Genomic DNA, 27566 nt, shown 5'->3' with positions numbered 1-27566 from the left:
AAATGCTCTTTATTATCTGAGCTCTGGTCTGTTTATGAGTAACGCTGATTATTTGTTTGCTCTAATAAGTGTATTTCATAAGGTGTCAGCATAAGCTGCGGTCACACTTAAGTTTAAGCATGCAAAATTCCGTCGTACGGTGCTGTGAATAGGGGCGGGATTAAACAAGTTGATTAGACATTAAAAAAAAACGAGCGGTTGCTGCAAAATTTAGATTTCTGCCCAGACACGTCATGTTTTATCCTTGATTGGTGTCTGGCAATCAAGTGATGGATTTTGCAGGTCAGAGTTCACCAAGCTTAAAAGTTGTTGCATGAGCTTGCTTCAAGCTGCGGTCACACTGGACTTTTCTCCCCATAGACTTCCATTCATATGCACGCAAATACGTCAGATCGGAAGTGCATCACTTGACTGCGTGAGACCAATCGAGGATCAAAACATGACCCCTCCAGACAGAAACTTATAGGCTGTTTCTCAATGGCAGGCACTTTTTTCCAGGGGTTTCAGTACAGCGTAACCGCTACTAAGTCATCGGGTGGGCGTGGCCTATCTGTGAATTTGCATAGGTCACGGATCATGCGCAGATTGTGAAAACAGCCGTTAGATTCAGATACCTGTACGTATTCGCAGGGGTTTCGTGTCAAATGCCTTTTATATGCAGTACTAAATAGCTGTCCTGATCGCAGGTGTTTCATGTGAAGTCAGTGTATGTTATATTAAACAAATTAACTTAAGATACCTCTCAGATTACATTAATACTGATACCTGTGCTGATGCCAGGGGTTTCATGTATAATTACTTTTATATTAGTTAACATCAGATACCTGTCCTGATCCCAGGTGTTTCATGTATGATCACTTTTATATTATATACAGTAACATCAGATACCTGTCCTGATCCCAGGGTTTCATGTATGATCACTTTTATATACAGTAACATCAGATACCTGTCCTGATCTCAGGTGTTTCATGTATGATCACTTTTATATACAGTAACATCAGATACCTGTCCTGATCCCAGGGGTTTCATGTATGATCACTTTTATATATATTAACATCAGATACCTGTCCTGATCTCAGGTGTTTCATGTATGATCACTTTTATATTATATACAGTAACATCAGATACCTGTCCTGATCCCAGGTGTTTCATGTATGATCACTTTTATATTATATACAGTAACATCAGATACCTGTCCTGATCTCAGGTGTTTCATGTATGATCACTTTTATATACATTAACATCAGATACCTGTCCTGATCCCAGGGGTTTCATGTATGATCACTTTTATATATATTAACATCAGATACCTGTCCTGATCTCAGGTGTTTCATGTATGATCACTTTTATATTATATACAGTAACATCAGATACCTGTCCTGATCCCAGGTGTTTCATGTATGATCACTTTTATATACATTAACATCAGATACCTGTCCTGATCCCAGGGGTTTCATGTATGATCACTTTTATATTATATACATTAACATCAGATACCTGTCCGGATCTCAGGTGTTTCATGTATGATCACTTTTATATATATTAACATCAGATACCTGTCCTGATCTCAGGGGTTTCATGTATAATAACTTTTATATTAGTTAACATCAGATACCTGTCCTGATCTCAGGTGTTTCATGTATGATCACTTTTATATTATATACAGTAACATCAGATACCTGTCCTGATCCCAGGTGTTTCATGTATGATCACTTTTATATACATTAACATCAGATACCTGTCCTGATCCCAGGGGTTTCATGTATGATCACTTTTATATACAGTAACATCAGATACCTGTCCTGATCCCAGGTGTTTCATGTATGATCACTTTTATATTATATACAGTAACATCAGATACCTGTCCTGATCCCAGGTGTTTCATGTATGATCACTTTTATATACATTAACATCAGATACCTGTCCTGATCCCAGGGGTTTCATGTATGATCACTTTTATATACAGTAACATCAGATACCTGTCCTGATCCCAGGGGTTTCATGTATGATCACTTTTATATACAGTAACATCAGATACCTGTCCTGATCCCAGGTGTTTCATGTATGATCACTTTTATATTATATACAGTAACATCAGATACCTGTCCTGATCTCAGGGGTTTCATGTATGATCACTTTTATATTATATACATTAACATCAGATACCTGTCCTGATCCCAGGGGTTTCATGTATGATCACTTTTATATACAGTAACATCAGATACCTGTCCTGATCCCAGGGGTTTTATGTATGATCACTTTTATATTAGTTAACATCAGATACCTGTCCTGATCCCAGGTGTTTTGTGTATGATGACTTTAAATAAAAATAGAAAATAAATATAAGTTATGTTAATTAACTAAGATCGAGAAAGAAAAATTAACCACGATTTATTACAGAAAATGTGGTATTTATTTGTTTAAACATGACTGAATACCATATTTTAAACTACAAAAACACGGTTAATCTTACCACAACCATTATTATTTGGTTTAAAATGGAAGTACAAAAGCCCAGAGACAGTAAAACAGAGTAAAACGGATTAAAACGAGGTCAGCTGTTCTTGCTAATGAAATCTTTAAAATATAACATTATAACAACAAAAAAATAACCTGTATGATTGTTTTTTCCCTCGTTATCCACCGCGGTAGGTTCTTTATCCATTATCATCCTGTTTGAAATGACCGCGCTAAAAAAGAACCTGTACTGCGCATGATCGGTGACCTCTCAGTATTGTTTTTTTTTCTAAGGGGGCGTTTCCCAAACACCGACCGAGCCACGCCCATTTTACGTCGTGGTAATGAAACCCCTGGAATTTAGTGCATGCCGTTTCTCAATATGCGTTCTTCAGCGGTCTTGCGTCCTCGTGTTCTCGTGCAACGTCATCATCAGCTGCCTAAGTTAAGTTCCAATACTCAAGACCGCAAGTACGGAGGACGCGTGAAACTTCCCGGATGTGATCTTGATATCGAGGACGCACTGATGCAGACTTCAACAGCGAGCTCGCTCTGGAAGTCCCAGAAGTCATTGCGACTGGAGGTGGGAAGCGCAGCATTTTATTTAGATTTATTATTAAAGTTCAGAGATATTACTTATTTACCTCAGGAGTTTCCCTAAATGAAACGGTGAAGGTAAACATTAACATGAACATCTTAATAAAGGAATAAACACATTAATTGTGTTTGTTTGATGAAATTCGTATTAAAATTTGTTTTATTTATACTGTGCAGAGTATATTTATAATGTTTTTATGCAAAGTATATATTTTGAAGAGGGGGGAAACAATAAATCGTTGTATGAGTGCTGTAATGTTTAATTAATTTCCATTTAAAACGCGTGAAGGTCACATGACCATCAGGAAGAACGCAGCATCCCATTTCTCAAAGGACGCGTACTCTGCCCTCGCGGTCTCCTGAGTTCGTTCTTCCGAGGACACCTGGCAAGACCGCACTCTACAAGAACGCAAGTCCATTCTCTGCGTTCTTGGAATTGAGAAACAGAGCAGGGTTGCCCACACTCGGTCCTGGACAGCCGGTGTCTTGCAAAGTTTAGCTCCAATCCCAATCAGACACACCTGGGCTAGCTAATCAAGCTCTTTCTAGAAACATCCCTGCAGGTTTGTTGAGGCAAGTTGGAACTAAAATCTGAAATACACCGGCCCTCCAGAACCAAGTTTGGACACCTTTGGTCTAGAGTTTGACTTACTGATTCAGTTGGTGTTCATTGTCTACAGTTAACAACTCACTAACTCAATTGATGTCCATAGTTTACCATTAACGACTCACTGATTCAATTGGTGTCTAGAGCCTATAGTTAACGACTCAGTGATTAAATTTATGGCCATAATCTATTGTCCCTTTTGAAAAAAAACAGCTTAAAACAGCTTAGGCTGGTTGGCTGGTTTTAGCTGGTCGACCAGGCTGGTTTTAGAGGGGTTTTGGCCACTTCCAGGCTGGTTTTTAGCCATTTCCAGCCTGGTCTTAGCTGGTCAGGCTGGGAGATGACCAGCTAAAACCAGCTTGACCAGCTTAGCCAGGATGGGAGCCCAGCCAAAACCAGCCAGACCAAATTTAAATTTCAAAACCAGTACATGTAGTGAAGTCCCACTATATCCAAGATTATAGCTGGCTGAGGCAGCCAAATATGGATCTGATTTCGGTTAGAAAATCAAGAGTGGAGAAGAGATTCGTAGTGATGAGCATTTATTTTCTGTCCTGAATATGCAGCTGAGGTATGCACTGGAGATTTTGCAAAGAATGTGTGGTCTAAATAATCTCCTGACAGTTTAGATGCTCTTCTAGTATTTATAATGGGATATTTTTTTACCATGTACAGCCATTTTTTTTGTCAGAAAGGCTGTGATTCATCTGTTCGCTGCCATGTTCCCGCCGCAGTTTTCCTCCATCTGATTTGTATAACATAAACGCATTTGCAGAGCATAACCTGCAGCATAAACAATGAATGGCATTCAGTCCGTACTGGTGTGCGTCATGTAAATCTGTCTGTGCGGGAAAAAAATTACTAACTTAGGTTCCTAGGACAGGCTTTCTGACAGTACATGTTTGTGATTTTTTTGGGTCATGTTCAAAATCACCTTTTTCTGATCAGTTCAATCTGAGAGGAAACCCTTTTTCTTACTCGTTCAGTATTTTTGTACTGATTGAGGGTCAGTTTCTGGATGAGGAAACAGATAAGGGAAATCACCTCGGATTGATTGAAAAAAAAACCTTCAAGAAATCAAAGGAAACATTACAAAGGAGTAACTGCTGCAATAATTGGACTGTCATTCCTTGATGAAAATGTAAGTCTTCACATGTTCGATACTATATTCAATAAAACCACTGCCGTGGCGTTTTCTAATTATTCAAATTATTTTGTCTATAAAATATAAAAACTACACCAGAACATTAGTGTATAAACTACAGATGATAGAAACTGTGTATTTATATGTATAGTTTTCATTTTTTGGTTTTTAGTTACGTATAGAGTATTGCCTTAAATACTGTAAATAAATGCAACAGTTCTGTATCAATTAAGAGAAGCTATCTTGTATATATATATGGCAGAATAATTCCGTTTTAAGCTCAGTTCAGGATAGCATGCAGAATTTAGCCTACTGTTAGGGCACTGAGAAAATCGTATTTTTCTATTTTTTCTGTCTTGTGGCCGACATAAGATGGCTATTGTGCCAGTTTTTAGAAGCACCGGTTTTGGTTTCGGTTTCGCTTTTCCTGTAGGTCAGCTGACTCCACAGGAAACAGGAAGTCTAGTGCTCTACGCCGTTGTTTTTTCAAAAGCGAGACGTATATTTTTAGATTGACGGATTATTTTTTAACTTGGAAGAAACAGTTAAGCAATAATCATCAACCAGAAACTTGAAGACACCTTCCAGGAAGCGCCGTTTGTAGTCGTTTTCCTCCAGATAGGCTACCGGTGAGTTTCCTCCAAAGCACAGTTGGGATTTTACAATTGTGTCAAGTTTTGTTTTGTTTCTTGGGCTATCATAGAAAGTTTCATATTAAAATAATAGCTACGTAGAGATGCCAAATACCATTGAAGAACTATTAGGGGAGACGAAAGTGCCATTTTTCATAAAAACCTCATTTAAAAGAAATGCTTTTGCAATTGCACATTGTGACTTTTGACCCCATCAATAGGGACGAAATTAACACAACAATATTTGCTAGATTTACTGGCCTAATCTTGTTTATTTAAAATTTATCAGACTATGATCTTGTTAATGTTAATTGCAAATACATATGTCCTTTATTTTTGCTAAAAATATATATTAAACTGCATTTTAATTTTAAATTTTAGCTCCGTCAAATGTTTATAAATGTTTTTGAATGCAGCAAATAGCATAGATATACATAAAACAGATAGAAACCAATCAGTGGTAAGCAGTGACAACAATGATAATAATGTAATGATAGTAATAATGGCAGTAAAAACAACAACAATAATAATAATAATTAAAAACAAGCACAACACCAACTACTACTACTATAGCAGTAACTACTGCTGCTACTACATCAACAACTACTACCACCATAACGAAAATTACTACCATCACCGTCAAATGTTTCAAAAGTAATCCAACAATGCAAAATGTTAACATTTTGTAAAAGAAATTCAAATTTTTTTGAATTATTATTGGCAGTATGCATCAATTTTATAAAACATCTGAATCCAAGCACTGCAAACTCTAATGTGGAAGTGAAAAATAAGGTCTGAATATTATCAGTGAGACATAAATAACTGTTAGGTCATCCCTACAGGAGCTCTTGCCATTTAGACCTGATTTACTTTTAAAATGAACAACTCAGAGATTACAAACTTAAGGATGTGTTATTGCACTAAATGACCTGTAGCTTGATCATTAATGTGATGTGTGAAAAGAGAAACACAGCTTGTAATAAAGAAAAAAGTACAACTACAATAATTTACTTTTTGCACTTAAAAACTGAAATTCGGACCTAACCGCAGGACACGGTCTGGAAACCAGCTGATATTTGGCAGCTCAATCAAGGGTTGCATGCTGAATGTGCTGTTATAACCTGAAAAGCAAATGTTGTCAGTGCTTCAAGAAAATCGTTTTGTTACTTATTTCCCCTACTGTTTCCTAAAGAACATTTTCTCAGAGGAGTCCTTTAAATAATCTTTTTTTTTTCACTTCAAGTAAAAGAGCTGTTTTTGTAGCTACTATATACAGCCTAAGAATAATTAGCTGGGAAAATGCAGCCTCTCACAGTAATGGAATAAATGTCCATTATTTAAATTTGAATGGACATTTTCTCTATAACTTTAGATAACATGTTTAGGATTTATTAACATGTCTGCTATATTGTTTCTGTTTTTTATTATAATATCTTTTTTTGAAAAATCATGTAGTTGAATATGTTCTGAATGATAGGCATGGAATAGTTTGGCCTAATTGCAGTGTATTTCATCAACAACACATTAGTATGTTTACTGTACTGATACATTATAACATTGTAGCATATTCCTATATTCCCATGCCGTCATTTCAGATTTTATCCAATCCTATTTCTTAACTATACACAAAGTCCAGTGCTTTTAGTTAGGATAAAGTGTATTCTAAATGATGTTGTACAGTGTACTGGACATCTCTGAGGCTGCGTCCGAAACCGCATACTTCCATACTATATAGTACGCTAAAATCAGTATGCGAGGCGAGTAGTATGTCCGAATCCATAGAATACGAAAATAAGTATGCGAGAAGTGCCCGGATGACTTACTACTACTGGCCAGATTCTAGAGTACGCATCCCATGCATGCTGTGCTATACCATGATGCCCCTCAACCGAATTCATGAATGGGAGTAAAGCGACGCAATTGACGCAGGCAGGTCATGCGACCATGACAAAATGGCAGATGTAGTACGTTCGTAATCCATTCATACTTTTCACGTTCATACTGTATAGAACGTACTTTCTAACGGCCGAGTAGTACGTTTACATTCAAATGCAGTACCTACTGAGTAGTAGGCGGTTTCGGACACAGCCTGAGTCTCTCTTAATGTCTTGTCTGCAATGCTTATCATGACCCAGTTGTGAAATTAGATTATAATTTGTGGCACAGATGCTGAGACTGCTTCTACTATAGAAATCAACATGAAAAGAGTTCAGTGACTTGGGTGTATTTTAGGATTTCAGATTGTTTACAGTAAGTGACTGCTTGCAGCAAAACCTGTTTCTCATACGTCATTGGGCAAGCCAGACAGAATCTGTTGACCTTTTTACAATTTCTGTGCAGAATTTAGTAAAAAATCTGCAGTTTAATGTGGGATGATTATGAGAGAGTAGGAGCTGAAGCCTAATTAATTTTAAAACCTAATAATTTTATTTGAGCTTTACAATCAAAATCCAATTAGAACCACTTGCATGATAAACAAAATCACAGTAGGTCTCTCAAAGAAAACATTGACTGAAATATTAATCTCTCATCTCATTTTTCGGGTCATGGGGGCAGCAGCCTCAGGAGAGAACCCCAGACTTCCCTCTCCCCAAAGGTGTTCCCAGGCAAGCCAAGAGATATAGTCCCTCTAGTGTATCCTGAGTCTTCCCTGGGGCCTCCTTTAAGTGGGACAAGCCTGTAACACCTTCCTAGGTAGGCATCCAGGAGGCAGCGGCTCTAGTCTAGTCACCTGGGTGACAGAGCCCCTCACTCTATCTATAAGGGTGCATCCTGCCACCTTGCGAAGGAATTATTTCGGCCACTTATATCCGAGGTCTTGGCCTTTCAGTCATGACCGTAGATGAGAGTAGCAATGTAGATTAAATCCAGTAAATCCAGTGCTTTGCCTTTTGGCTCAGCTACTTTACCATAATGGACATATACCTTGACAGCATTACTACTGCTGCTGCACCAATCCACCTGTCAATCTTACCTGTCAGTCTTACATTCTATCCCTCACTTGTGAACAAAACTCCAAGAAACATGAACTCCACTTGGGGTAAGCAGTTTCTTCCAACCTGGTGATGTCAAGTCACCTTTTTTCTGTGGAGCACTATGGCCTTGAGGTGCTGATTGCCATCCTGGCTGCATCACTGTCAGCAGCCATACCAAGTCTGACTTCTTGCCAGTATGCAAACCAAACTTCTGTTCATACAGGGACCAAACAGCCCTTAACAGAGTGCATCTTACCCTATACTCCCTGAGAACCCCCACAGAATGCCATAAGGGAGACAGTCAAGTGTTTTCTCCAAGTCCACAAAACACATAGTCCCACTGGTCAGTCATACTCCCATGAACCCTTCTAGAACACTAGTATTGGTGTAGATCTGGCCCAGTGTTCCAGACGAAATCTGCATTGTTTCTCCTGTAAGTACCCATAATCTGCCTCTGGAGTCTTACAAGCCAACCAAGCCTGGTAGGACTCCCTCTTCAGCTTGATGCCATCTCTTACTTCTGGTGTCCACAACTAGATTTGTGGATTGCTGCCACGACAGGCACCACAGGCCTAAGAGCCACCACTCCCCACGACCAGGTCATCAAGGGAGTCGGAGAACATGAACCACAGTCACAATGTCTCCAGCCTCCCTTTGGGATCTTGTCAAAGTTATTCCAGAGATGAAAGTTAAAAATCCCTTTTAATTGAGGTTCAGACAGACATTCCCCAAGGACCCTCACAATATGTTTGCGCTTGCCGGGTTTGTCTGCCCTCTTCCTCTGCCAGCAGATCCAACTCTCCACCAGGTGGTGATCAGTTAACAGCTCGACAGTTGACAGTGTCCAAGACACCCTCATGCTTGAACATGATGTTCATAATGGAGAAACCTTGACTACTACAGAAGCCCAATAGCAGAAGATCACTACAATTCAGATCAGAGAGTTTGTTCCTCCCAATCACACCTCTCCTGGCATAACTGTCATTACACACATGGGTTTTGAAGTCCCCTAGTACATCAACAGTTGAAGTCCTCAGTTGAAGCACCTTCCAACACCCCTCTCAAGAAGGCCGGGTACTCTGTTTTGACCGTAGGCAGAAACTACAGTGAGAGACCTATCCCAGACCCAAAGGTGCACCAAAGGCAAACACAGAGTAGAAGATAATACAGCCCTTGTCAAGAAATTGAGTCCCAGTGGAGGTGAGCCCGACTATCTCTAGTCGGTACTGTTAAACCCCACGCACAAGCTTACATGCATACCATGTCCCAAAAGCCAGATTCTGTGTCTGACATTCAAGTCTTCGTGGTTCTTACCTTCGACCACCCCCTGTTCCACAACCCCTATAGGCCGGCATATAATGCTACTTTTCAAATTCGATTGTATATAAACTATCAACCTTTTTAGCAATTAATTCTATAATAATGCTGAAATGAATATATATAAAAAATAAAGTAAACAAATAAATAGATTGTATGCTTGGATTAAAAATCTGCAGAAATCTGTACACATGGATTCCATGTGGGCCTAGTCATAAGAAAGAAAAATAAACACTGTATCTGATTAAATCTTCATCTGTGTGTTTCAACAGTGAAATGGCAGCAGCGAGTGTCTCCTGGGCCGAGGACCAGTTCATGTGTCCAGTGTGTCTGGATCTCCTGAAGAGTCCAGTAACGATTCCCTGTGGACACAGTTACTGCATGAGCTGCATCACAGACTGCTGGAATCAGGAGGAGCAGAAGCGAATCTACAGCTGTCCTTTGTGCAAACAGAGCTTCACTCCGAGACCTGCTTTAGCTAAGAATGTGGTGTTTGCTGAAATGCTGGAGAAACTGCAGAAGAGCAGACTCCAGACGGCTGCTCCTGCTTCTGTTCACACTGGATCTGGAGATGTGGAGTGCGACGCCTGCACTGGAAATAAGCAAAAAGCTGTGAAGTCCTGTCAGGAGTGTAGAAACTCTTATTGTCCAGATCACCTCCAACATCACGAGAGTCTCTTCAGAGGTCGAGGACACAATCTGATGGAGGCCACTGGACGACTGCAGGAGATGATCTGCCCTCAGCATAATAAAGTGATGGAGATTTACTGCCGCACCGACCAGCGCTGCATCTGTATGCTGTGTTTGGTGGATGAACACAAACATCACGACACTGTGACAATCGCAGTTGCAAGAACAGAGAAACAGGTACAGTACTGAATCTCAAGCAGCAATGGTTTCTCTTCCCATTTGTGATATTTCTTTCAGTCAGGGAACCTTTAATTTATTTTGTTTTGTTTATGTGTTTTACGTTAGAGTGTGTGCACATCTGCATCATGCTGATTAGACATCTCCATTTGTATGTTAAATAGATGTAGCTACTGTATGTAGGGTTTTTGGATGTTTATCAGTTAAAATGTTCGCACAGCAAACCTTCTTTGTACGTAGCAGATGTTTTTCATACCAAATGCTCTATACATCTTGCAGATATATGATACATGTGCTATAGGGGAAATGGTCAGGTTTGAGAGAAGTTTTTTGAGTTCCTGTGATTGCAAATAAAGGAAAGCAAAGCAGTTGCCGCTTTTGGTGGGTTCACACACTAAATGTGAATTTATGTAATCAGATGAGTAGGTTTCTGCATAAGTCAATGCAAACTTGCCAATAAAAGCAAAATTGAAACAGGAGGCCATGAACGCACAGTATTTTGGTATCAATTGTATCAAATATAGCTAAAAATTCATCCCGCAAAAATGTATTTAGACACTTTTAAATCTCCTTGGCTGTTGCATAGGGGTGTCAAAATTAATTGTTTCTTTGGTGCACCGCGATGCAGACGCGGACAATTCTGTATCGGTTCAGTAATAATTATAACCGGTTATTATGTACTGACGTCATTTATCTCCTGTGCGCTCTGTCGCGAGGGAGGTGAGCGCGAGTATTTACAACACTCAGACAACTCAGGGCCGGCCCGTGGCATAGGCACCATAGGCAAATGCTAAGGGCGCTGTATATGCAGGGGGGCGCCAGAAAATGAGCGCTTTTCAGTTGGTTTTGTTTTGGATATTCCTGACACACATTCAGTTACAGACGGCAATAACTCAAAAACCTCTTACCCTAAAAAGATCTAAAGTGTGTTTCCTACAAAAAGACAAAGCTGGTTATGTTTCACAGCTGTCTTTTTATTTTTTTCGCTCGATATTACGAACACTGCTCCGTTTAAGCCCTCACAATATGCGTTTAGCCGAGAGAGCTCGCACTGAGTGGAGCTCTCAGTAAGGGACCGTCGGAAAAGTGCTTCTGTTTGTTTTTTTTTCGTTTTTCTGCTCCGCTCAGCGCGAGCTCTGCCTGTTGCGAGGGCTTAAGTGTGTGTGTGTGTGTGTGTGTGTGTGTTTTGTTTGTTTGGTGCTGTCTATATTTGTGTATGTGTTTGAATGAGAGACAGTGTGGTGCTGTGTGTCTGTGTGTTTTTATAGCCTCCCCCCTAAAATATAACACTGTATATAGTAAGCATCGTCAATGCACCGTGATGCACCTAGATATCGAATTGAACCGAATCGAAGGCATGATAATCATAACCGAACCGAATCGTGAGACCAGTATAGGTTCACACCTCTACTATTGCAACACATTTCCGAAGGAGTATAGACTGATTCCACGCGGCCGCCATTTTTAAAAGCGAAGTCGAGGCTGCGGTGGGAAAAAACCCGGAAAAATTGCTTAGAGTTGCATAGGAACGTTGTGTACTTGACTGTATATCTTATCAGCGAAGAGAAAGTGACACAAATGTATTATTTCACCGCTTTCCGAGTGACCCGAAGGTCAGTTCTGAATGAATGGTGAAAATAAAAAGGATATCAGAGCTCATTTTCAGCTATGTTAAGGGAAATGACACTAGTTAGCTAACGTTTTCTTTCCCATACACACGTTTTAGATGCCTTTTATCAAACTCAAGTTAATAAACTGAATCTTTCACTATATTAGACTTGTCACGATACTGAATAAAAAAAAACCCTGTCAATTTCACGCTAGCATTTAAGGCACTGTGGATGGCTTTCTTAAACAGCGCTGATTTGCCATTGTGTTCACATGCTCAACAGAAATTATTGTGATTGGCCGAGAAGGTCATCAGTTCATCCACTGTTGTTTACTGAGTACAAACACAGACGACACGAGCGATCTGCTTGATGACTCGACTGATCTCCACGGCTGCTTCGCGCTCCAGTCTCTGGAGTGCGAAGCAGCCATGAAGATCAGTCGAGTCATTCCCGCTTAGCTGCGCTTCAATATTAGCCGGGTTTAAAACTTCAGTACCGGGACAACACTATTAGGCAACACAAGGGTGTGCTATAGAGGACTGCAGTGTTTTATCACTCACCGGGTTACATAGGCTGAAGCAGGAAAGCGTCCACACGGTGTTTAACTGGTGCAATGAACTGAAGCCTAGGAGGACAATTGAGCATAATACTCTGACAGAGATTCTGATGTTGTTTGATGCCTAATATGCTTTTAATTCTTTAAATTAAACTTACTGAATAATATTAAAGTGATGTTTACACCATTTCTGCATTTTGAAATCTCGTCAACAGCTGGAGGTTTGTAGTCCACAGCATGTTGCTGCAGTGTTTACAGTGCTGGTCCTACACTTCCGGGTTTCTTCCCACCGCAGCCTCGCTTTTGTTCTTTAAAATGGCGGCAGCGTGAAATAAGCGTAATGAACACTGAAGCCCAATTTCTATTTGAATAATATTTCACCATGTTATAATTTTACTACATTTTTCAAATTAAATCATCAGTAAACCATTTATTCTTATTTATTCCTCTGTTTTCAGAGACAATTTGAGGAAGCGCAGAGAAACATCCAGAAACAAATCTTGGAGAAGAAGAAAGATCTAAAGCAGATGAGAGACGCCATGGAGTCGCATAAGGTGAGAATTCTGCATTTTCCTTTCTTATGGATGTGACATAGATGAGGCAGTGACGCAGTAGGTAGTGCTGTCGCCTCACAGCAAGAAGGTCGCTGGGTCGCTGGTTTGAACCTCGGCTCAGTTAGCGTTTCTGTGTGGAGTTTGCATGTTCTCCCTGCCTTTGTGTGGGTTTCCTCCGGGTGCTCCGGTTTCCTCCACAGTCCAAAGACATGCTGTACAGGGAAATTGGGTAGGCTAAATTGTCCGTAGTGTATGAGTGTGTGTGTGAATGTGTGTGTGGATGTTTCCCAGAGATGGGTTGCGGCTGGAAGGGCATCCGCTGCGTAAAAACTTGCTGGATAAGTTGGCGGTTCATTCCGCTGTGGTGACCCCGGATTAATAAAGGGACTAAGCCGACAAGAAAATGAATGAATGACATAGATGAACTTCTCATTTAGGCCCACATCAATTGTGTGTAATTTAAATAATATATCAACATAGGCAAAATGGGATTTATCACATGAAAAATTAGATGCAGTCAGTAAAGCAAGTCATTGTCAATGAAATATCACTTCCCTCATCATATAAAAAGGCTCATGTCTGCTCAACCAGTGAAAACTGCACTGCTGGTTGTAAATATTTTTATTTTTGCACTCATTTATATGCGTGTGGAACAGAAAACCTGGGATTTCTTTACATTTGGCCCATTGTAACGTTGTAAAGTTGGCCTTTTGTATCGTTTGATTTGGGAAGCGCTGAGGTTTATGCTTTTAATACACATTGTCACTTCTAATTTAATGTAACCTTTCATTTGTTTTTGTTTTTTTAAGCTACAAAAAAAACTTGATGAATCAATGAATCAATTTTTCAAATGAACATACTGTTGCTCAGGGATAGACCACAGTTCAGAAGTTCTCCATAAGCAAATCAAGGCAAAGGCAGGTGCAGCTTGACTAGTGTATCCGCCATTAAACTCTGTGGTGTTATTTTTGTGGAATATCTGTGAAATACTTTTGTTTTCATTATAATATGTTTGTTATAAAATGTAAAATGCATAAATATAATAAATTACTTAATTTTCATTCATTCATTTTCGATTTAGTCCCCTTTATTAATCAGGCGGATGCCCTTCCAGCTGCAACACATCACTGGGAAACACACACACACACTCTTGCACACACTCACATACACCATGGCCAATTTAGCCTACCCAATTCCCCAATAGCGCATGTCTTTGAACTGTGGGGGAAACCGGAGCTCCTGGAAGAAACCCACACAAACACAGGAAGAACATGCAAACTCCACACAGAAATGCCAGCTGATCCATCCTTGGCTCGAACCAGCGACCTTCTTGCTGTGAGGCGATTGTGCTACCCAGTGCACCACCATGCTGCCATCAGTTAATATGATTGAAGTAATGTTGTCTATTTATTTTTAAATAAATGAAGGAATTATCCATGGCAACTATGTAATTCAGCTTGATATATTTCGTCACCTTAGAATTATAAGGTTCTATCTGACATTTTTGTCAAAATTGAGTTATTCACATATTCTTTTTAAATGGGAACTTATTTACATTATGGGATGTTTTTTTATACGTTGTTTACATTTTAAGGCTTTTTATTTAAAAAACAAAAATGGTGTATCTACAAAGTTGAACTCTAGCTTGGCTCTATAAGGTACTATCTGAGAGCCAATCAGCATTTTTAATGCATGTACGAGGACCAATTAGGATTAGCTTTCTTTGTCATTTCGCTGGACTGCTCCATTGACAGCAGGAAACACCAGAAAGACAAAATCACACAAAATCAGAGTCGACTAAATAATGTCACACCACACAACATTGAAATGTGTGTAAATGTGATGATTTAGAAGCATTTCTTGACTCTGAGATTCATTCATTCATTTTCTTTTCGACTTAGTCCCTTTATTAATCTTGGGTCGCCACAGTGGAATGAACCGCCAACTTATCCAGTATATGTTTTACACAGCGAATGCCCTTCCAGCTGCAACCCATCACTGGGAAACACCTATACACACTCAATCACACACATACACTATGGCCAATTTTAGCTTATCCAATTCATCGGGTACCGCATGTTTTTGGACTTGTGGGGGAAACCAGAGCACCCGGAGGAAACCCATGCAAACACGGGGAGAACATGCAAACTCCACACAGAAACGCCAACAGACCCAGCCAAGGCTCGAACCAGCGACCTTCTTGATGTGAGGCAATCGTCCTACCCACTGTGCCAATGATGAAATGCTCAATTTTATATTGTTGAAAAAGAAATGAATATTTAAAAATTTGTATATTAAATGTAAAATATTTTTATTTGTGTATATATAGTCAGTGAAACACTTTTCAGTGTTTATTAAACTCATTTGCTCATCGTCTGTTTCTTTTAAAGTTTATAAGTTTAATATTAAGCCTTGAAGGGCAAATACTTATATTATTTCATGGGGCAAATAATTCAATAAATATAAATTAATAATTTATTTAAAGCATAAAATTTCATAAATATGAACATAATAATTAGATAAATTAACAGCTGCACTGGAAAAAAATAGCACAGCTTTGTATGCTTAATTTTAAAATAAAAATATTTATCCTAAAACATGAAATAAATGTTACAGAAAGCAAAATTTTAACTTTCTCAAGCATCAACATGTTGTTACAACACTAAACTATATATTGTTTAATTGTATTACTTGATAATTAATGCTTCAATGAATGATCTGCCAGATAGAACCTTATAATTCCAAGCGAAAAATGACTTTTCAGAATGAGAAGGTTCTATTTGCATTTACTGTGGTTTATTTACTCCAATTTGCAAATGTAAGAGAACTTTGATAATTTACATTTAGAGAACCCTTAGGGTCTCTGTCATGTTAATGTATGAAAAAGAACTGTTACACACATGTTGTTTGCTATATAGAATGCAAAAACTTTGAAGCTCAATATCTCAAAATCATTCAGAAAGCAGACAGAACCTTATAATTCTAAGGTGATGATTTACCTTAGGCGCACGGCCCTCAATCAAGTTTGGTGTTTGGCTCTTCACAGCGCCGGCCCAAGACTTTAGGGGGCCCTAATCAGAATTTTATTTGGGGCCCCCTTGGTGCAGACAATATGATAAATTATCGTTAATCCTTGATTATTTGCACACTTTAAATTTAAAACACGCGTTATCAATTTTATTTGCTGTAGCTGTGTTGCTTACATTAGTAAATATGCTCTTTTTCTTACATATACTTTTTGTATTTTCTAGTTCAAATATCTAAAAAAAATCACTTTAAATCAAAATCAAATTAAATCAAGAAGCATTTTCCACAGAAAATCTGTCTAGAAAATGTTTATTCTTTAAGATTTTTTACATATTTGGACTAGAAACAAGACAAAAACAATAAAAAGGAAAGAATTTTTGCAGTATTTACCAACTGTCAATGATTCATAGTACATGGCTGTGAAAATTGATCACAAGAAAACTAACCATGATATATACAAATTTTTGCAAATGAAGAGTAAAAAATGCATCAAAAAGTTATAAGATGCATTTCTGTCATTAAAAGCACATGTTTATAGTATTACAACTGTGTATAAAAGCACACATGTTCAACAAGCTGAAAAATGCAGAGATAGAGGGCTCATCTCTAAATTAGTCAGAGCAGCAGCATCACAATTAACCCAGTTAAGCCTTTAAATGTCACTGTAAGCTGTGTAGAAGTGTCTTGAAGAATATCTAGTCTAATATTATTTACTGTCATCATGACAAAAATAAAATAAATCAGTTATTAGAAATGAGTTATTTAAACGATTATGTTTAGAACTGTGTTGAAAAAAATCTGCTCTCTGTTAAACAGAAATTAGGGAAAAAATAAACAGGGGGGCTAATAATTCAGGGGGGCTAATAATTCTGACTTCAACTCTGCTTGTTAGAAAACAGTTAAAATAGCAATTTATTGCTTTCTAGTTTTCTGTAAACTAAAGATATTTATTACAACTTGGCCAACTGCATAGCCCTGGTTTTTTTTTTTAATCATGCAAAATTTTGCATTGCCACTACATTAATATATTTTCTTCAAGAACAGTAACTGATTGGAATACTCAGAAAGGTGAGCACAGACTCCTCTGAGCACTTATAATTCCTCCAGCAGTGGAGAACATTAGTTATTTATAAGGAGAACCCCCCCACTATGTAAAGCGCTTTGAGTGCCCAGAAAAGCGCTATATAAATGTAAGGAATTATTATTAATTATTATTATTATTACTCATCAATTTAAAAAGAGCATTATTTTTAAGTTTTTCTTTTTAATTTATCTAATATTTTTTGCAAAAATACCATCTTCAAGACTTTGCAAAGGTCTGCAAGGGTTAAATAAATGAAAAACCCTTCAAATTATGTGTTCTTGTCCTATTGATACCTTTATATATTTTGGCGGAATTAAATAGTGTGAGCCCATATTCCTGTATGAAGTTTCACAATTGCAATGGCTCATCTGTCAGTGGTTAAAAAGGCTGGTGCGTCTCTGATGTATTGTTGATCCACCATTACGGGAAGAGCCACCTGGTGGCAGCTCGGTGTACTGCAGCCACAGCGGTAAATGGCTGCAGTCAGAGTAGATTAATTAGTTCAGATCTTTTGTACATTTAGATAAATATTGATTCTTGGCGCCAGAGCATATTGATATATTTGCCCCACCCATAATCTATAACCAAACTCTCCAACAAACTAAAACAAAAACGAAAGTTAGTAATTTCATGCACTCTTTGGGGCCCTCTGGTGGCCATGGGGCCCTAAGCAGCCGCTTAGCTCGCTTATGCCTTGGGCCGGCTCTGGCTCTTCATATGAAGAAGTTTGAGCACACCTGATTTAAAGAGATAGTTCACCCAAAAATGAACATTTATTGACCATATACTCACCCGCAAGTGCTTCCAAACATTTAAGAGTTTCTCTCTTCTGAAGATATATTGAAGAATATTAGAAACTGCTAACTATTGACTTTCATAGACTATGGTAGACAATGATCACAAGTATTCAACAATTTTCTAAATATCCTCTTTTGTAGAAAATCTGTGAATAGTAACTGATACCAGAACTTTCAGTTTTGGGTGAACTATTCCTTTAGAAAGCTTTATTATAATATTATTTGGTGTATGTGGCTGTGTGAGGTCGATTAAGTATTGTCTGTATTGTGTGTCTTGTCCAGCACTCTGCACAGATGACAGTGGAGGACAGCGGGAGAGTCTTCGCCGAACTCATTCGTGATATTGAGAAACGTCGCTCTGAGGTGACGAAGATGATCAGAGAACAGGTTAAAGCCGCGAGGAGTCGAGCTGAAGAGCACGTGGCACGACTGGAGCTGGAGCTCGATAATCTGAGGTTCAAGGATTCAGAGCTGAAGAAGATTGTGGAGACAAAAGATCATATTAACTTCCTCAAGGTGATGCAGAGCTCCTTTAATGTGCAGGATTGGTGGCTTTAAAGGGACAGTTCACTCAAAAATGAACATTCTGACATCATTGATGTGTTTCTGTTGAACATAAAGGAAGATAAACTGAAGAAAGTTGCCATTGATTCTATAGTATGTTTTGTTCCTACTATGAATGTCAATGGTTACGTTTTTACAGCATTCTTCAAAATATCTTGTCTTTAAGAGAAGAAAGAAATTCTTAAAAATTAGCACTAGAGAAAATTTTCATTTTTGGGTGAACTGTCCCTTTAAACACTGCACAAAACATGATGTATTAAAAACAGGGGGTGTATACCTTTTAAAAATGATGATTTTTTTAAAATTGCTTTAAGATATAGATGTATAGATAAGATTATAAATGTATATGCCACAATAAAAAAATAAGGAAAAATTTATGCTGTGCAAAAGTTTTCACCCCCTTGAAAAGTTTTAATTTTTTTATGCGGTTTATTTTCTTTTGGATCAGCATCAGTACGTAATTTATAAAAAGTTTAGAATGACTTGAGTGTGAGTAAATACTGAGAAAATTATGGTTTTGGATGAACTATGCTTTTAATGGGTTTGTGGTTGTGTCTGCAGAGTTGTCCGTCTGTGTCTGTCTCTGGATCTTCAGACAACGTCACTGTCAGTTCCCGTCCCTCTTTTAATGAAGTGATGAAATCCATCTCTCAGCTTAGAAACAAGCTGCAGCAGTTCTTCAATGAGGAGATGGACAATATATCTAAGAAAGGTAAAGAATGATTTTCTCAAAAAAGATTTAAACGGCATTTATTAAAGCCACATTGTTAGTTTTAAGGTGAACAATTAATCTGTGCAAGTTAATCAATTAAAAATAGCAGCTTGTTTTGGTAGTCTTTAATCAAAATCTGCCCATCTGGTTCCACTGTGAAACAGCAGTCCATCAAGCAGTTTGACTGATTGGGCAAAATTTGCCTGGCCACGCCCCTCCAACTATTAGATTGCTGAGACTGCAAAATGAGTAAAGGAGCACAAATACAAAACCCCGCCCCCTACTCAATATTCAGTTTCAGTTGAAAATATGTCATCATGTGAAAATAGAAAATAAACCCCGCCCCCTTTTCAAAGTTCAGTTTTAGTATGAAATTCACAGTCATCCTGAAATAAAACCCCGCCCCATACTAAATAGTCAGCTTCAGTTGGCAATACTTCACCATACTGAACAAACCCACCCCTTCCTCAATATTCAGGTTTTTACTTGGAAATTCATCCTTAAACTGAAATAAAACCAAGCCCCCTACTCAATATTCTGTTTCAGTTAGAAATACATCATCATAGTGAAATTAAACCATGCCCCCTACTTAATATTCAGCTTCGGCCAAAAATACATGATTATACTCAAAGTAAACTCCGCCCCTACTCAATATTCAGCTTCAGTCAAAAATACATGATTATACTCAAATTAAACCCCGCCCCCTAATCAATGTTCAGCTTCAGTTAAAAATACATCATCATACTGAAATTAAACCCCGCCCCCTACTCAATATTCAGCTTAAGTTAATACGTCATCATAATGAAATAAACCCCGCCCCTAATCAATATTTAGCTTCAGTTAATACATCATCATAATGAAATTAAACCCTGCCCCCTACTCAATATTCAGCTTCAGTTGATACATCATCATACTGAAATTAAACCCCGCCCCTACTCAATATTCACCTTCAGTTAATACATCCTCATATTGAAATTAAACCCCGCCCCGTACTTAATATTCAGCTTCAGTTAATACTTCATCATGCTGAAATTAAACCCCGCCCCCTACTCAATATCCAGCTTCAGTTAATACATCATCCTATATAAAACCCCACCTCCTACTAAATATTAAGTTTCAGTTAAAAATACATCATCATACTGAAATTAAACCCCGCCCCCTACTCAATATTCAGCTTCAGTTAATACTTCATCATGCTGAAATTAAACCCTGCCCCCTTCTTAATATCCAGCTTCAGTTGATACATCATCTTGAAATGAAACCCCGCCCCTATTCAATATTCAGCTTCAGTTAATACATCATAATACTGAAATTAAACCCCGCCCCCTACTCAATATTCAGCTTCAGTTAATACATCATCATGAAATGAAACCCCACCTCCTACTCAATATTCAGTTTCAGTTAAAAATACATCATCATACTGAAATTAAACCCTGCCCCCTACTTAATATCCAGCTTCAGTTAATACATCATCCTGAAATGAAACCCCGCCCCCTACTCAATATTCAGCTTCAGTTAATACATCATCATGAAATGAAACCCCACCTCCTACTCAATATTCAGTTTCAGTTAAAAATACATCATCATACTGAAATTAAACCCTGCCCCCTACTTAATATCCAGCTTCAGTTAATACATCATCCTGAAATGAAACCCCGCCCCTACTCAATATTCAGCTTCAGTTAATACATCATAATACTGAAATTAAACCCCGCCCCCTACTCAATATTCAGCTTCAGTTAAAAATACATCATTATACTGCAATAAAAGTCTGCAGTGGCTTCAGGCCCACACATACAAATGTTTTTAACGTCTTTAACTGTTAAGTATGCTGATGCATGTTCTTTGGTGTTCACAGTGAAAACCGTGCAGGTCGTCGTCTCTCGTGAACATGCCACCAGGAAAGAGTTTCTACAATGTGAGTTACTAAACATGCACAAGCACTGACAACCCTTGCATGACCAATGTTAGAGAACGATGCATAACTTTACATTAGTTAGTGTTGCGTTTGTAAGGTCATGAGTGATTGTGTGTTTCTCTCCTGCAGATTCTCATCCGCTGACTCTGGATCTGAACACTGTGAATTATTGCATTGATCTGCATGAGGGGAACACAATAATGACGGTCACAAACATTCGACAGCCGTATCCGGATCATCCACACAGATTTGATGCTTGGACTGAAGCCTTGTGTAGAGAGCCTGTGACAGGCCGCTGTTACTGGGAGGTGGAGTGGGCCGGCACTGGGAGAAAAGGTGTAGATATAGGAGTGATGTACAGAAGCATGAAGAGAAAGGGAGATGGAAATGACAGCGCCGCTGGACGTAATGAAAAATCCTGGAGTTTGTTCTGCTCTCCTGAATATTGCTCATTCTGGCACAATAACCGTGAGACCGTCCTGCCTGTGAGCTCCGTTTCCAGTAAAATAGGAGTGTTGGTGGATCCCAGCGCAGGGGTTTTGTGTTTCTACAGCGTCTCAGACACATTAAGCCTCATTCACAGAGTCCAGACCACATTCACTCAGCCGCTCTATGCTGTGTTTGGATTAGACCGACAGACTGTGCTGAAACTGCCCAACCAGATCAATGATGCTGATATTATACAGCTTGCTATGTTATATCACACTCTGATGATGTCATGAGGATTATCTTGTAATCGGAAATCACCACTGAATGATTGTCAACAAAGACTCTATAATACAGAAGACGACTCGTATAGTTTTGAATGGGTAAAGTATAATGGTCAATATGGCGAATGAAGCCCCGCCTTCTGGCACAGGAGCCAATCACTGATCAATATGGAGTGACAATTCTGCAGGGGAGGGACTTAGTCCAAACAAGTGTTTTTACAGCAGTTTCTACAGCTTCATCATGAACCCTCTTGGGAACCTCAGCAGATACTTGCTTCACACACATGAGAAATACAGGGGTTGGACAATAAAACTGAAACACTGGCGAGATGGGGCATTCAAGGCTAACTTTAAGCAGATTGGTGGTCAATCTTTATTGATTACACATTCCACCAGTAAGAGCAGAGTGTGTAGGTTCCTTCACTGTCTTTCTCACATCCAGGAGAGTTATGGTGTGGAGAAGCCCCAAAGAAGTGTCCCACCCAGACTGCTGCATGCCCAGAGTGAAGAGTAAGAGTTTGTGCTGCAATATCATGGCATTCCCTAGGCCGAATACTTGCTAGATGAGAGCGTCACTGCCAAGGTCTATCAAACCATTCTGGAGGACCATGTGCACCCAATGGGTCAAACATTGTATCCTGAAGGTGGTGGCGTGTGTCAGGATGATAATACACACAGCAAGACTGCTGACAGAGTGGTTTGATGAACATGAAAGTAAAGTTGAACATCTCCCATGGCCTGCACAATCACCAGAACTCAACATTATTGAGCCTCTTTGGGGTGTTTTGGTGGAGTGGATCACATTTTGAATGACCGAGAGGTCTGTCTGAGAGTTGTCTGAGGTTGCTTTCACACCTAAACTTTTGTTTCGGAACGTGTCTCGTTTGCCCAGTCAGCGCGGTTCGTTTGGCATATGTGAACAGGGCAATCGCGCTCTGTTCCGCGCCAAAGTAATCGATCTGAGATCGCTTGAATGAGGTGGTCTCGGCTCGATTGAAACGAACCCTGGAGCGGTTCGATTGCAGTGAGAAAGCGATCCGATCCGAGCGCGGTTATATCACAGTGTTTTATGGATATGTAATAGGCTTAAGGCTATATGAAGAGAGAATTATGAGTAGGGCGGGAAGTTTCATGAGTCTCCGGATGCCCGCAAACGAGTGATGATCTCCCGGTAATCTCACGTCTCCCTCCCGGTCCTCAAATAGGCATCGTCACGCACCCTTCTCACTCCTCCCCACCGCATCTCTCCTCAGACACGTCGCGCGCTCGCACCCTGTCAATCACCACCAAACCACCACCTCTCCTGACAGCTGAGCAGGACGCTGCAAAATAAACCCTGACTCTGACCAATGTGAGGAGAGTTTACTCACACGTGACTTGTTTTAGCTCTTTTGGTCCGATTAGAAACTTTGCAGTGTGAAAGGGAACTGCTCCAAGAGCAAAGAGCAACACTGTAACAATTGTAATCTCTGTTTCAGAACAACTGAATCGATTCACAGGTGTGAAAGCACTCTGACATGGTAAAAGCAAGGTATTTCAACTGTACTGTACAGTACTTTCAAGTATTCCTCAAACATCATGCCAAGATTATTTGCACACTGGGAAATATCGACATCTAACACACATCACATATTTTGAACAGTAAGAGCAGAGTGTATAGGTTCCTTCACTGTCTTTCCCACATCCAGGAGAGTTATGGTGTGGAGAAGCCCCAAAGAAGTGTCCCACCCAGACTGCTGCATGCCCAGAGTGAAGCATGGAGTATATTAGTGATGGTTTGTGCTGCAATATCATGGTATACCCTTGGCCACAGGTGTCAAACTCAGTTCCAAAAGGGCTTCAGCTCTGCATAGTTTAGTTCCAACCCTAATTAAACACACCTGATCAAACTAATTGAGTCCTTCAGGCTTGTTTGAAACCTACAGGTAAGTGTGTTGGAGCAGGATTGTAACTAAACTGTGCAGGGCTTCGGCCCTCCAGGAATTTAATTTGACACCCCTGCCCTAGGCCCAATACTTGCTAGATGGGCGTGCACTCCCTAGGTCTACCGAACCATTCTGGAGGACCATGTGCACCCAGTGTGCACCCAATGGATTCCAGAGTGCCCCGAGTGAATCACATTTTCCTCCCAAGTCATTCCCAAGACTAATAGATGCTGTATTGGCTGTAAAAGGAGGCCCTACACCCATTGCCTAATTTGTAAATAGCCAGGTCCCGGAACAAATCAGGTTAATGGATCCGGCATGGAGGGGGTGTTGGGGGTATGCGGTGTCCAGGACAAAAGTGAAGTGAAAAGCAGGGGGGGAGTGGAGGGTGTAGATGAAGAGGAATAGTCTTGGAAGTAACGAGCGGGGGTGCATGTGAGGAGGGGGATCTGTAAAATGAGGTGCTGGCTTGTTAAGCCTGATTTATACTTCTACGGCGTAACCCATGGCGCATGCAACGCGCGTGGCTGTGCATTTATACTTCTGCGCGCTGTCTCTGTTGGTCTGCTTTAACACTTCCGAAACGCTAGTTGGCAGTGAGGTGTAAATGTTCCTCTGTGTCGAGTTTCTTCGCTGCTGTTTTGTTTTTCCTGAACACTTTCGGGATGTACAAGTGGCTCAAACTCGCTCATTTTGAGGCAGGAACCGGCGGACGTGCAACAACTTTAAATATGAGGTAAACACAAAACAAAACTTTCCATCCGGAGCTCCTTCACAGGACTCCACACTTGTAAACAATCGCTCGCGCCATTCGCGAGGCTCTCGGTCCCACCCAGACTCGTCAGCCCTACCAAGCCGACCAATCACAAAGCTTACGGCCACGGCGAAGGGCTATGTGTCAGCGCTGTAGCATACGCCGGCGTTTGACGCAGAAGTATAAATCAGCCTTTACGGTACAAATTAAGCCCTGCATACAGCATACTAATGAATAAGTGTGGTCTAGAAATAAAAATTTCAGATATATTGTCCAATCCCTGTACTGTATATCCACATACAGCTTGAAATCTCCACTTATAACAAAACAACTACACTTGAAAACAAATGTCCTCTGGTTTTGTAGTCCATATGAAATGAATGCGAGGTACAATTTGTGCCGTCAAACACATCATATTACAGCAGAGTCGCTGTCACTTTAAGAGGAGATCTGCTATCAAATATAAGTTGGGAATTACTTGAGATGACCAGAGTGATCGGACGAGGCATTATTCAGAGGATGATAATAATAATACCATAAATGAGGTTGGTGTCGTGATCTCGTTCCCTTTGAGTCCGCATTAGATTGGGCAACCTGAAAATATGCAGACTTTGTGTGATTTTTCTATTTTATTTCTCTATATATTATTACTTATCCATTATATTATTACTTCAAACTACTAAAATGTCAATAAAAGTCTCTTTGTTAAACTGCAGAGTTGAATTTTCAGCATCAAAAGTGGACAGAGCAGAGATCAACATCCCATAATGCAATTCACAACCACAAATACACAGAAAACACCTGTGAATCACAAAATACAGCAACTGTTCATTAACAGATAGGCTTTACAGAACAGATGCTGCTTGTTTATATCTCCTGCATGTTTATAATATGGAGTTTTACTAACTCGGATGCTTGTTTTAAAAAATTATCATAGTTTATTTTAGATTTAGTTTTCTCTGACTGAAGATCTCCAATAACCTGTTTCTGATAAGTGATTTTTCAACATTATTTCCATCATTCTGATTTATTAATTAATAATTTTTCTATACTGTTTCTGGCTTTTTATTTTGACCCAAGCCTAAGCATAAACAGGCAAGCATTTTTCATGGAAACAGGGCTCACCGTGCTAATATCTGCTGCTAATAAATGCTTTTTTATAGGTGGGCAAAGGTTAATTTGTTTAATCTAGATTAATCTCACTGTAATTTTGGAGTTAATCTAGATTAAAATGGCTCATTGGAATCCTGCCCAAGGCATTCAGAATATGTGTGCAGCCCAAGTAATAAGTCTTTGAGAACGGGATTCTCAAGCCAGGTGGCGCATTAGACCAGGGGCTCATCTCCAGCTTCCAAAATTCATCACAAACTGCTGGAGAAACTGTTCTACTCTGATAATTGGTGATGAAAATAAATGATGTTTAATAAGATGTACTTGTGTTTACTAACTGTTTATTCGGTTAAACATCAATGTTGAACAGTAGGCCTATATAAGCTTCAAACAGCCTTTTTTTGATGACCTTAATCTGACTAAAGTCATAACTGAACTGAACAGAAATGGAATTAAGACATGTGGAGTATGCAGATATTAGTGGCATTATTGAAGTAAACATCGCAATCAAACTATTACCATCATGTAGGAATTTTCGCCATATTTTCCGACAAGTTCCACACACACGACTTTCAGTAAAGGACACACACATGGCGAAATACAGAAGTTTTTTTTTTCTTTCCATTTGACATGCGTTATTAAATTTCATAAAACTCTCACCAGTTCTTACTCCTTATTTGCTTCTAATACCCCAGTTTGTCAGACAGCTCACTGGTCAGGTATACATTTGCGCTAAAATATCAAGGTGAAAGTCATCATAGCTTGCGTAGAACAGACCCAGCTCCCACCCCAACTTTGAGAATAGCTTAACGGCGATATTTTGTTTATTACGCGATAAGTCTCGCGTTAACTGCGATAACGGGCCACCACTAGCTTTTTTAAAATTATTAAAACCTTCTTTATTAGTTTTTTGACTAAATAACCTGCTTATTGTGACCTTAGACATTTGCCAATCGATGCATTAGTTAAATCCTGCAATGTCATGCATCAGTTTAATGTGTCACAAGGGTTCTTTTCTGATCAGAAATAACATTACAGACATTTATTAATCACATAAGAGAAAAACGTTTCATCAGATGTAAGGATATGATAATTATGAATAATGGAAAATGAGACATTAATTTTGACCTGTTTGATTTACAATAAAACACACCCAGTTGCAAGAATGCTTGTGGACACTGTGAAATGTGGGGTTTTGTTTTGATGCAATCTGACAAAACTAACATCACACACAGTGTTTAACTTCTCACAAACCTATTCTGGCTGCTTCCAAGTCAAATGTTCTCATAATTCAGTCAAAGTATTTTCAGACCCTTTAATTCTGCTTACTGCCTTCACACTTATATTAAAAACAAACTGCATATGAGATCACTATAAACTAAATAATATATATATATATATATATATATATATATATATATATATATATATATATATATATATATATATACACACATATATATATATATATATATATATATATATATATATATATATATATATATATATAATGGAAGAAATTTAATGAAGAAATGCAATGACAATTTAAAAAAGTGAATTGCATCAGTGTAATTATATAAAATATAAGATGCTAAAATGTGAAAATGCAGCATAGGCTTTTAATTTTTTGTGTAAATGTGCATTGTAAT

General features: G+C 39.0%; 1 protein-coding gene across 4 annotated transcripts; it reads left to right on the top strand.

Annotated features, from left to right (window-relative positions):
• The first annotated feature begins 2836 nt into the window (after window positions 1–2836).
• On the top strand, window positions 2837–25517 carry LOC571488 (E3 ubiquitin/ISG15 ligase TRIM25). Of its 4 annotated transcripts, none has more exons than XM_073943879.1 (7): window positions 2837–3040; window positions 10002–10596; window positions 13221–13316; window positions 18507–18740; window positions 19350–19500; window positions 21359–21418; window positions 21548–25517. In XM_073943879.1, the coding sequence occupies exons 2-7, from the start codon at window positions 10006–10008 to the stop codon at window positions 22138–22140; spliced, it is 1725 nt and encodes a 574-aa protein (XP_073799980.1). In that variant the 5' UTR covers window positions 2837–3040; window positions 10002–10005; the 3' UTR covers window positions 22141–25517. The 4 variants fall into 4 exon arrangements, with proteins under 4 accessions (XP_073799980.1, XP_073799978.1, XP_073799979.1 ...); XM_073943877.1 differs by lacking the exon at window positions 2837–3040 and adding an exon at window positions 3396–4802; XM_073943878.1 differs by lacking the exon at window positions 2837–3040 and adding an exon at window positions 5270–5434.
• Window positions 25518–27566: the final 2049 nt, after the last annotated feature.

Source organism: Danio rerio, chromosome 3 (assembly GCF_049306965.1).
Source record: "Danio rerio strain Tuebingen ecotype United States chromosome 3, GRCz12tu, whole genome shotgun sequence".
In the NCBI taxonomy this organism is placed as follows: domain Eukaryota; kingdom Metazoa; phylum Chordata; class Actinopteri; order Cypriniformes; family Danionidae; genus Danio; species Danio rerio.
The sequence above is the reverse complement of the archived record's forward strand: the minus strand, read 5'-3'. Positions and strand labels throughout refer to the sequence as shown.

What these genes read in the sequence shown, in the direction of transcription:
- LOC571488 (XM_073943877.1), top strand. An exon ending in TTGCAAGAACAGAGAAACAG is followed by an intron (nt 10,597 to 13,220) that starts GTACAGTACTGA and finishes CTCTGTTTTCAG; the next exon opens with AGACAATTTGAGGAAGCGCA. An exon ending in ATCATATTAACTTCCTCAAG is followed by an intron (nt 18,741 to 19,349) that starts GTGATGCAGAGC and finishes TTGTGTCTGCAG; the next exon opens with AGTTGTCCGTCTGTGTCTGT.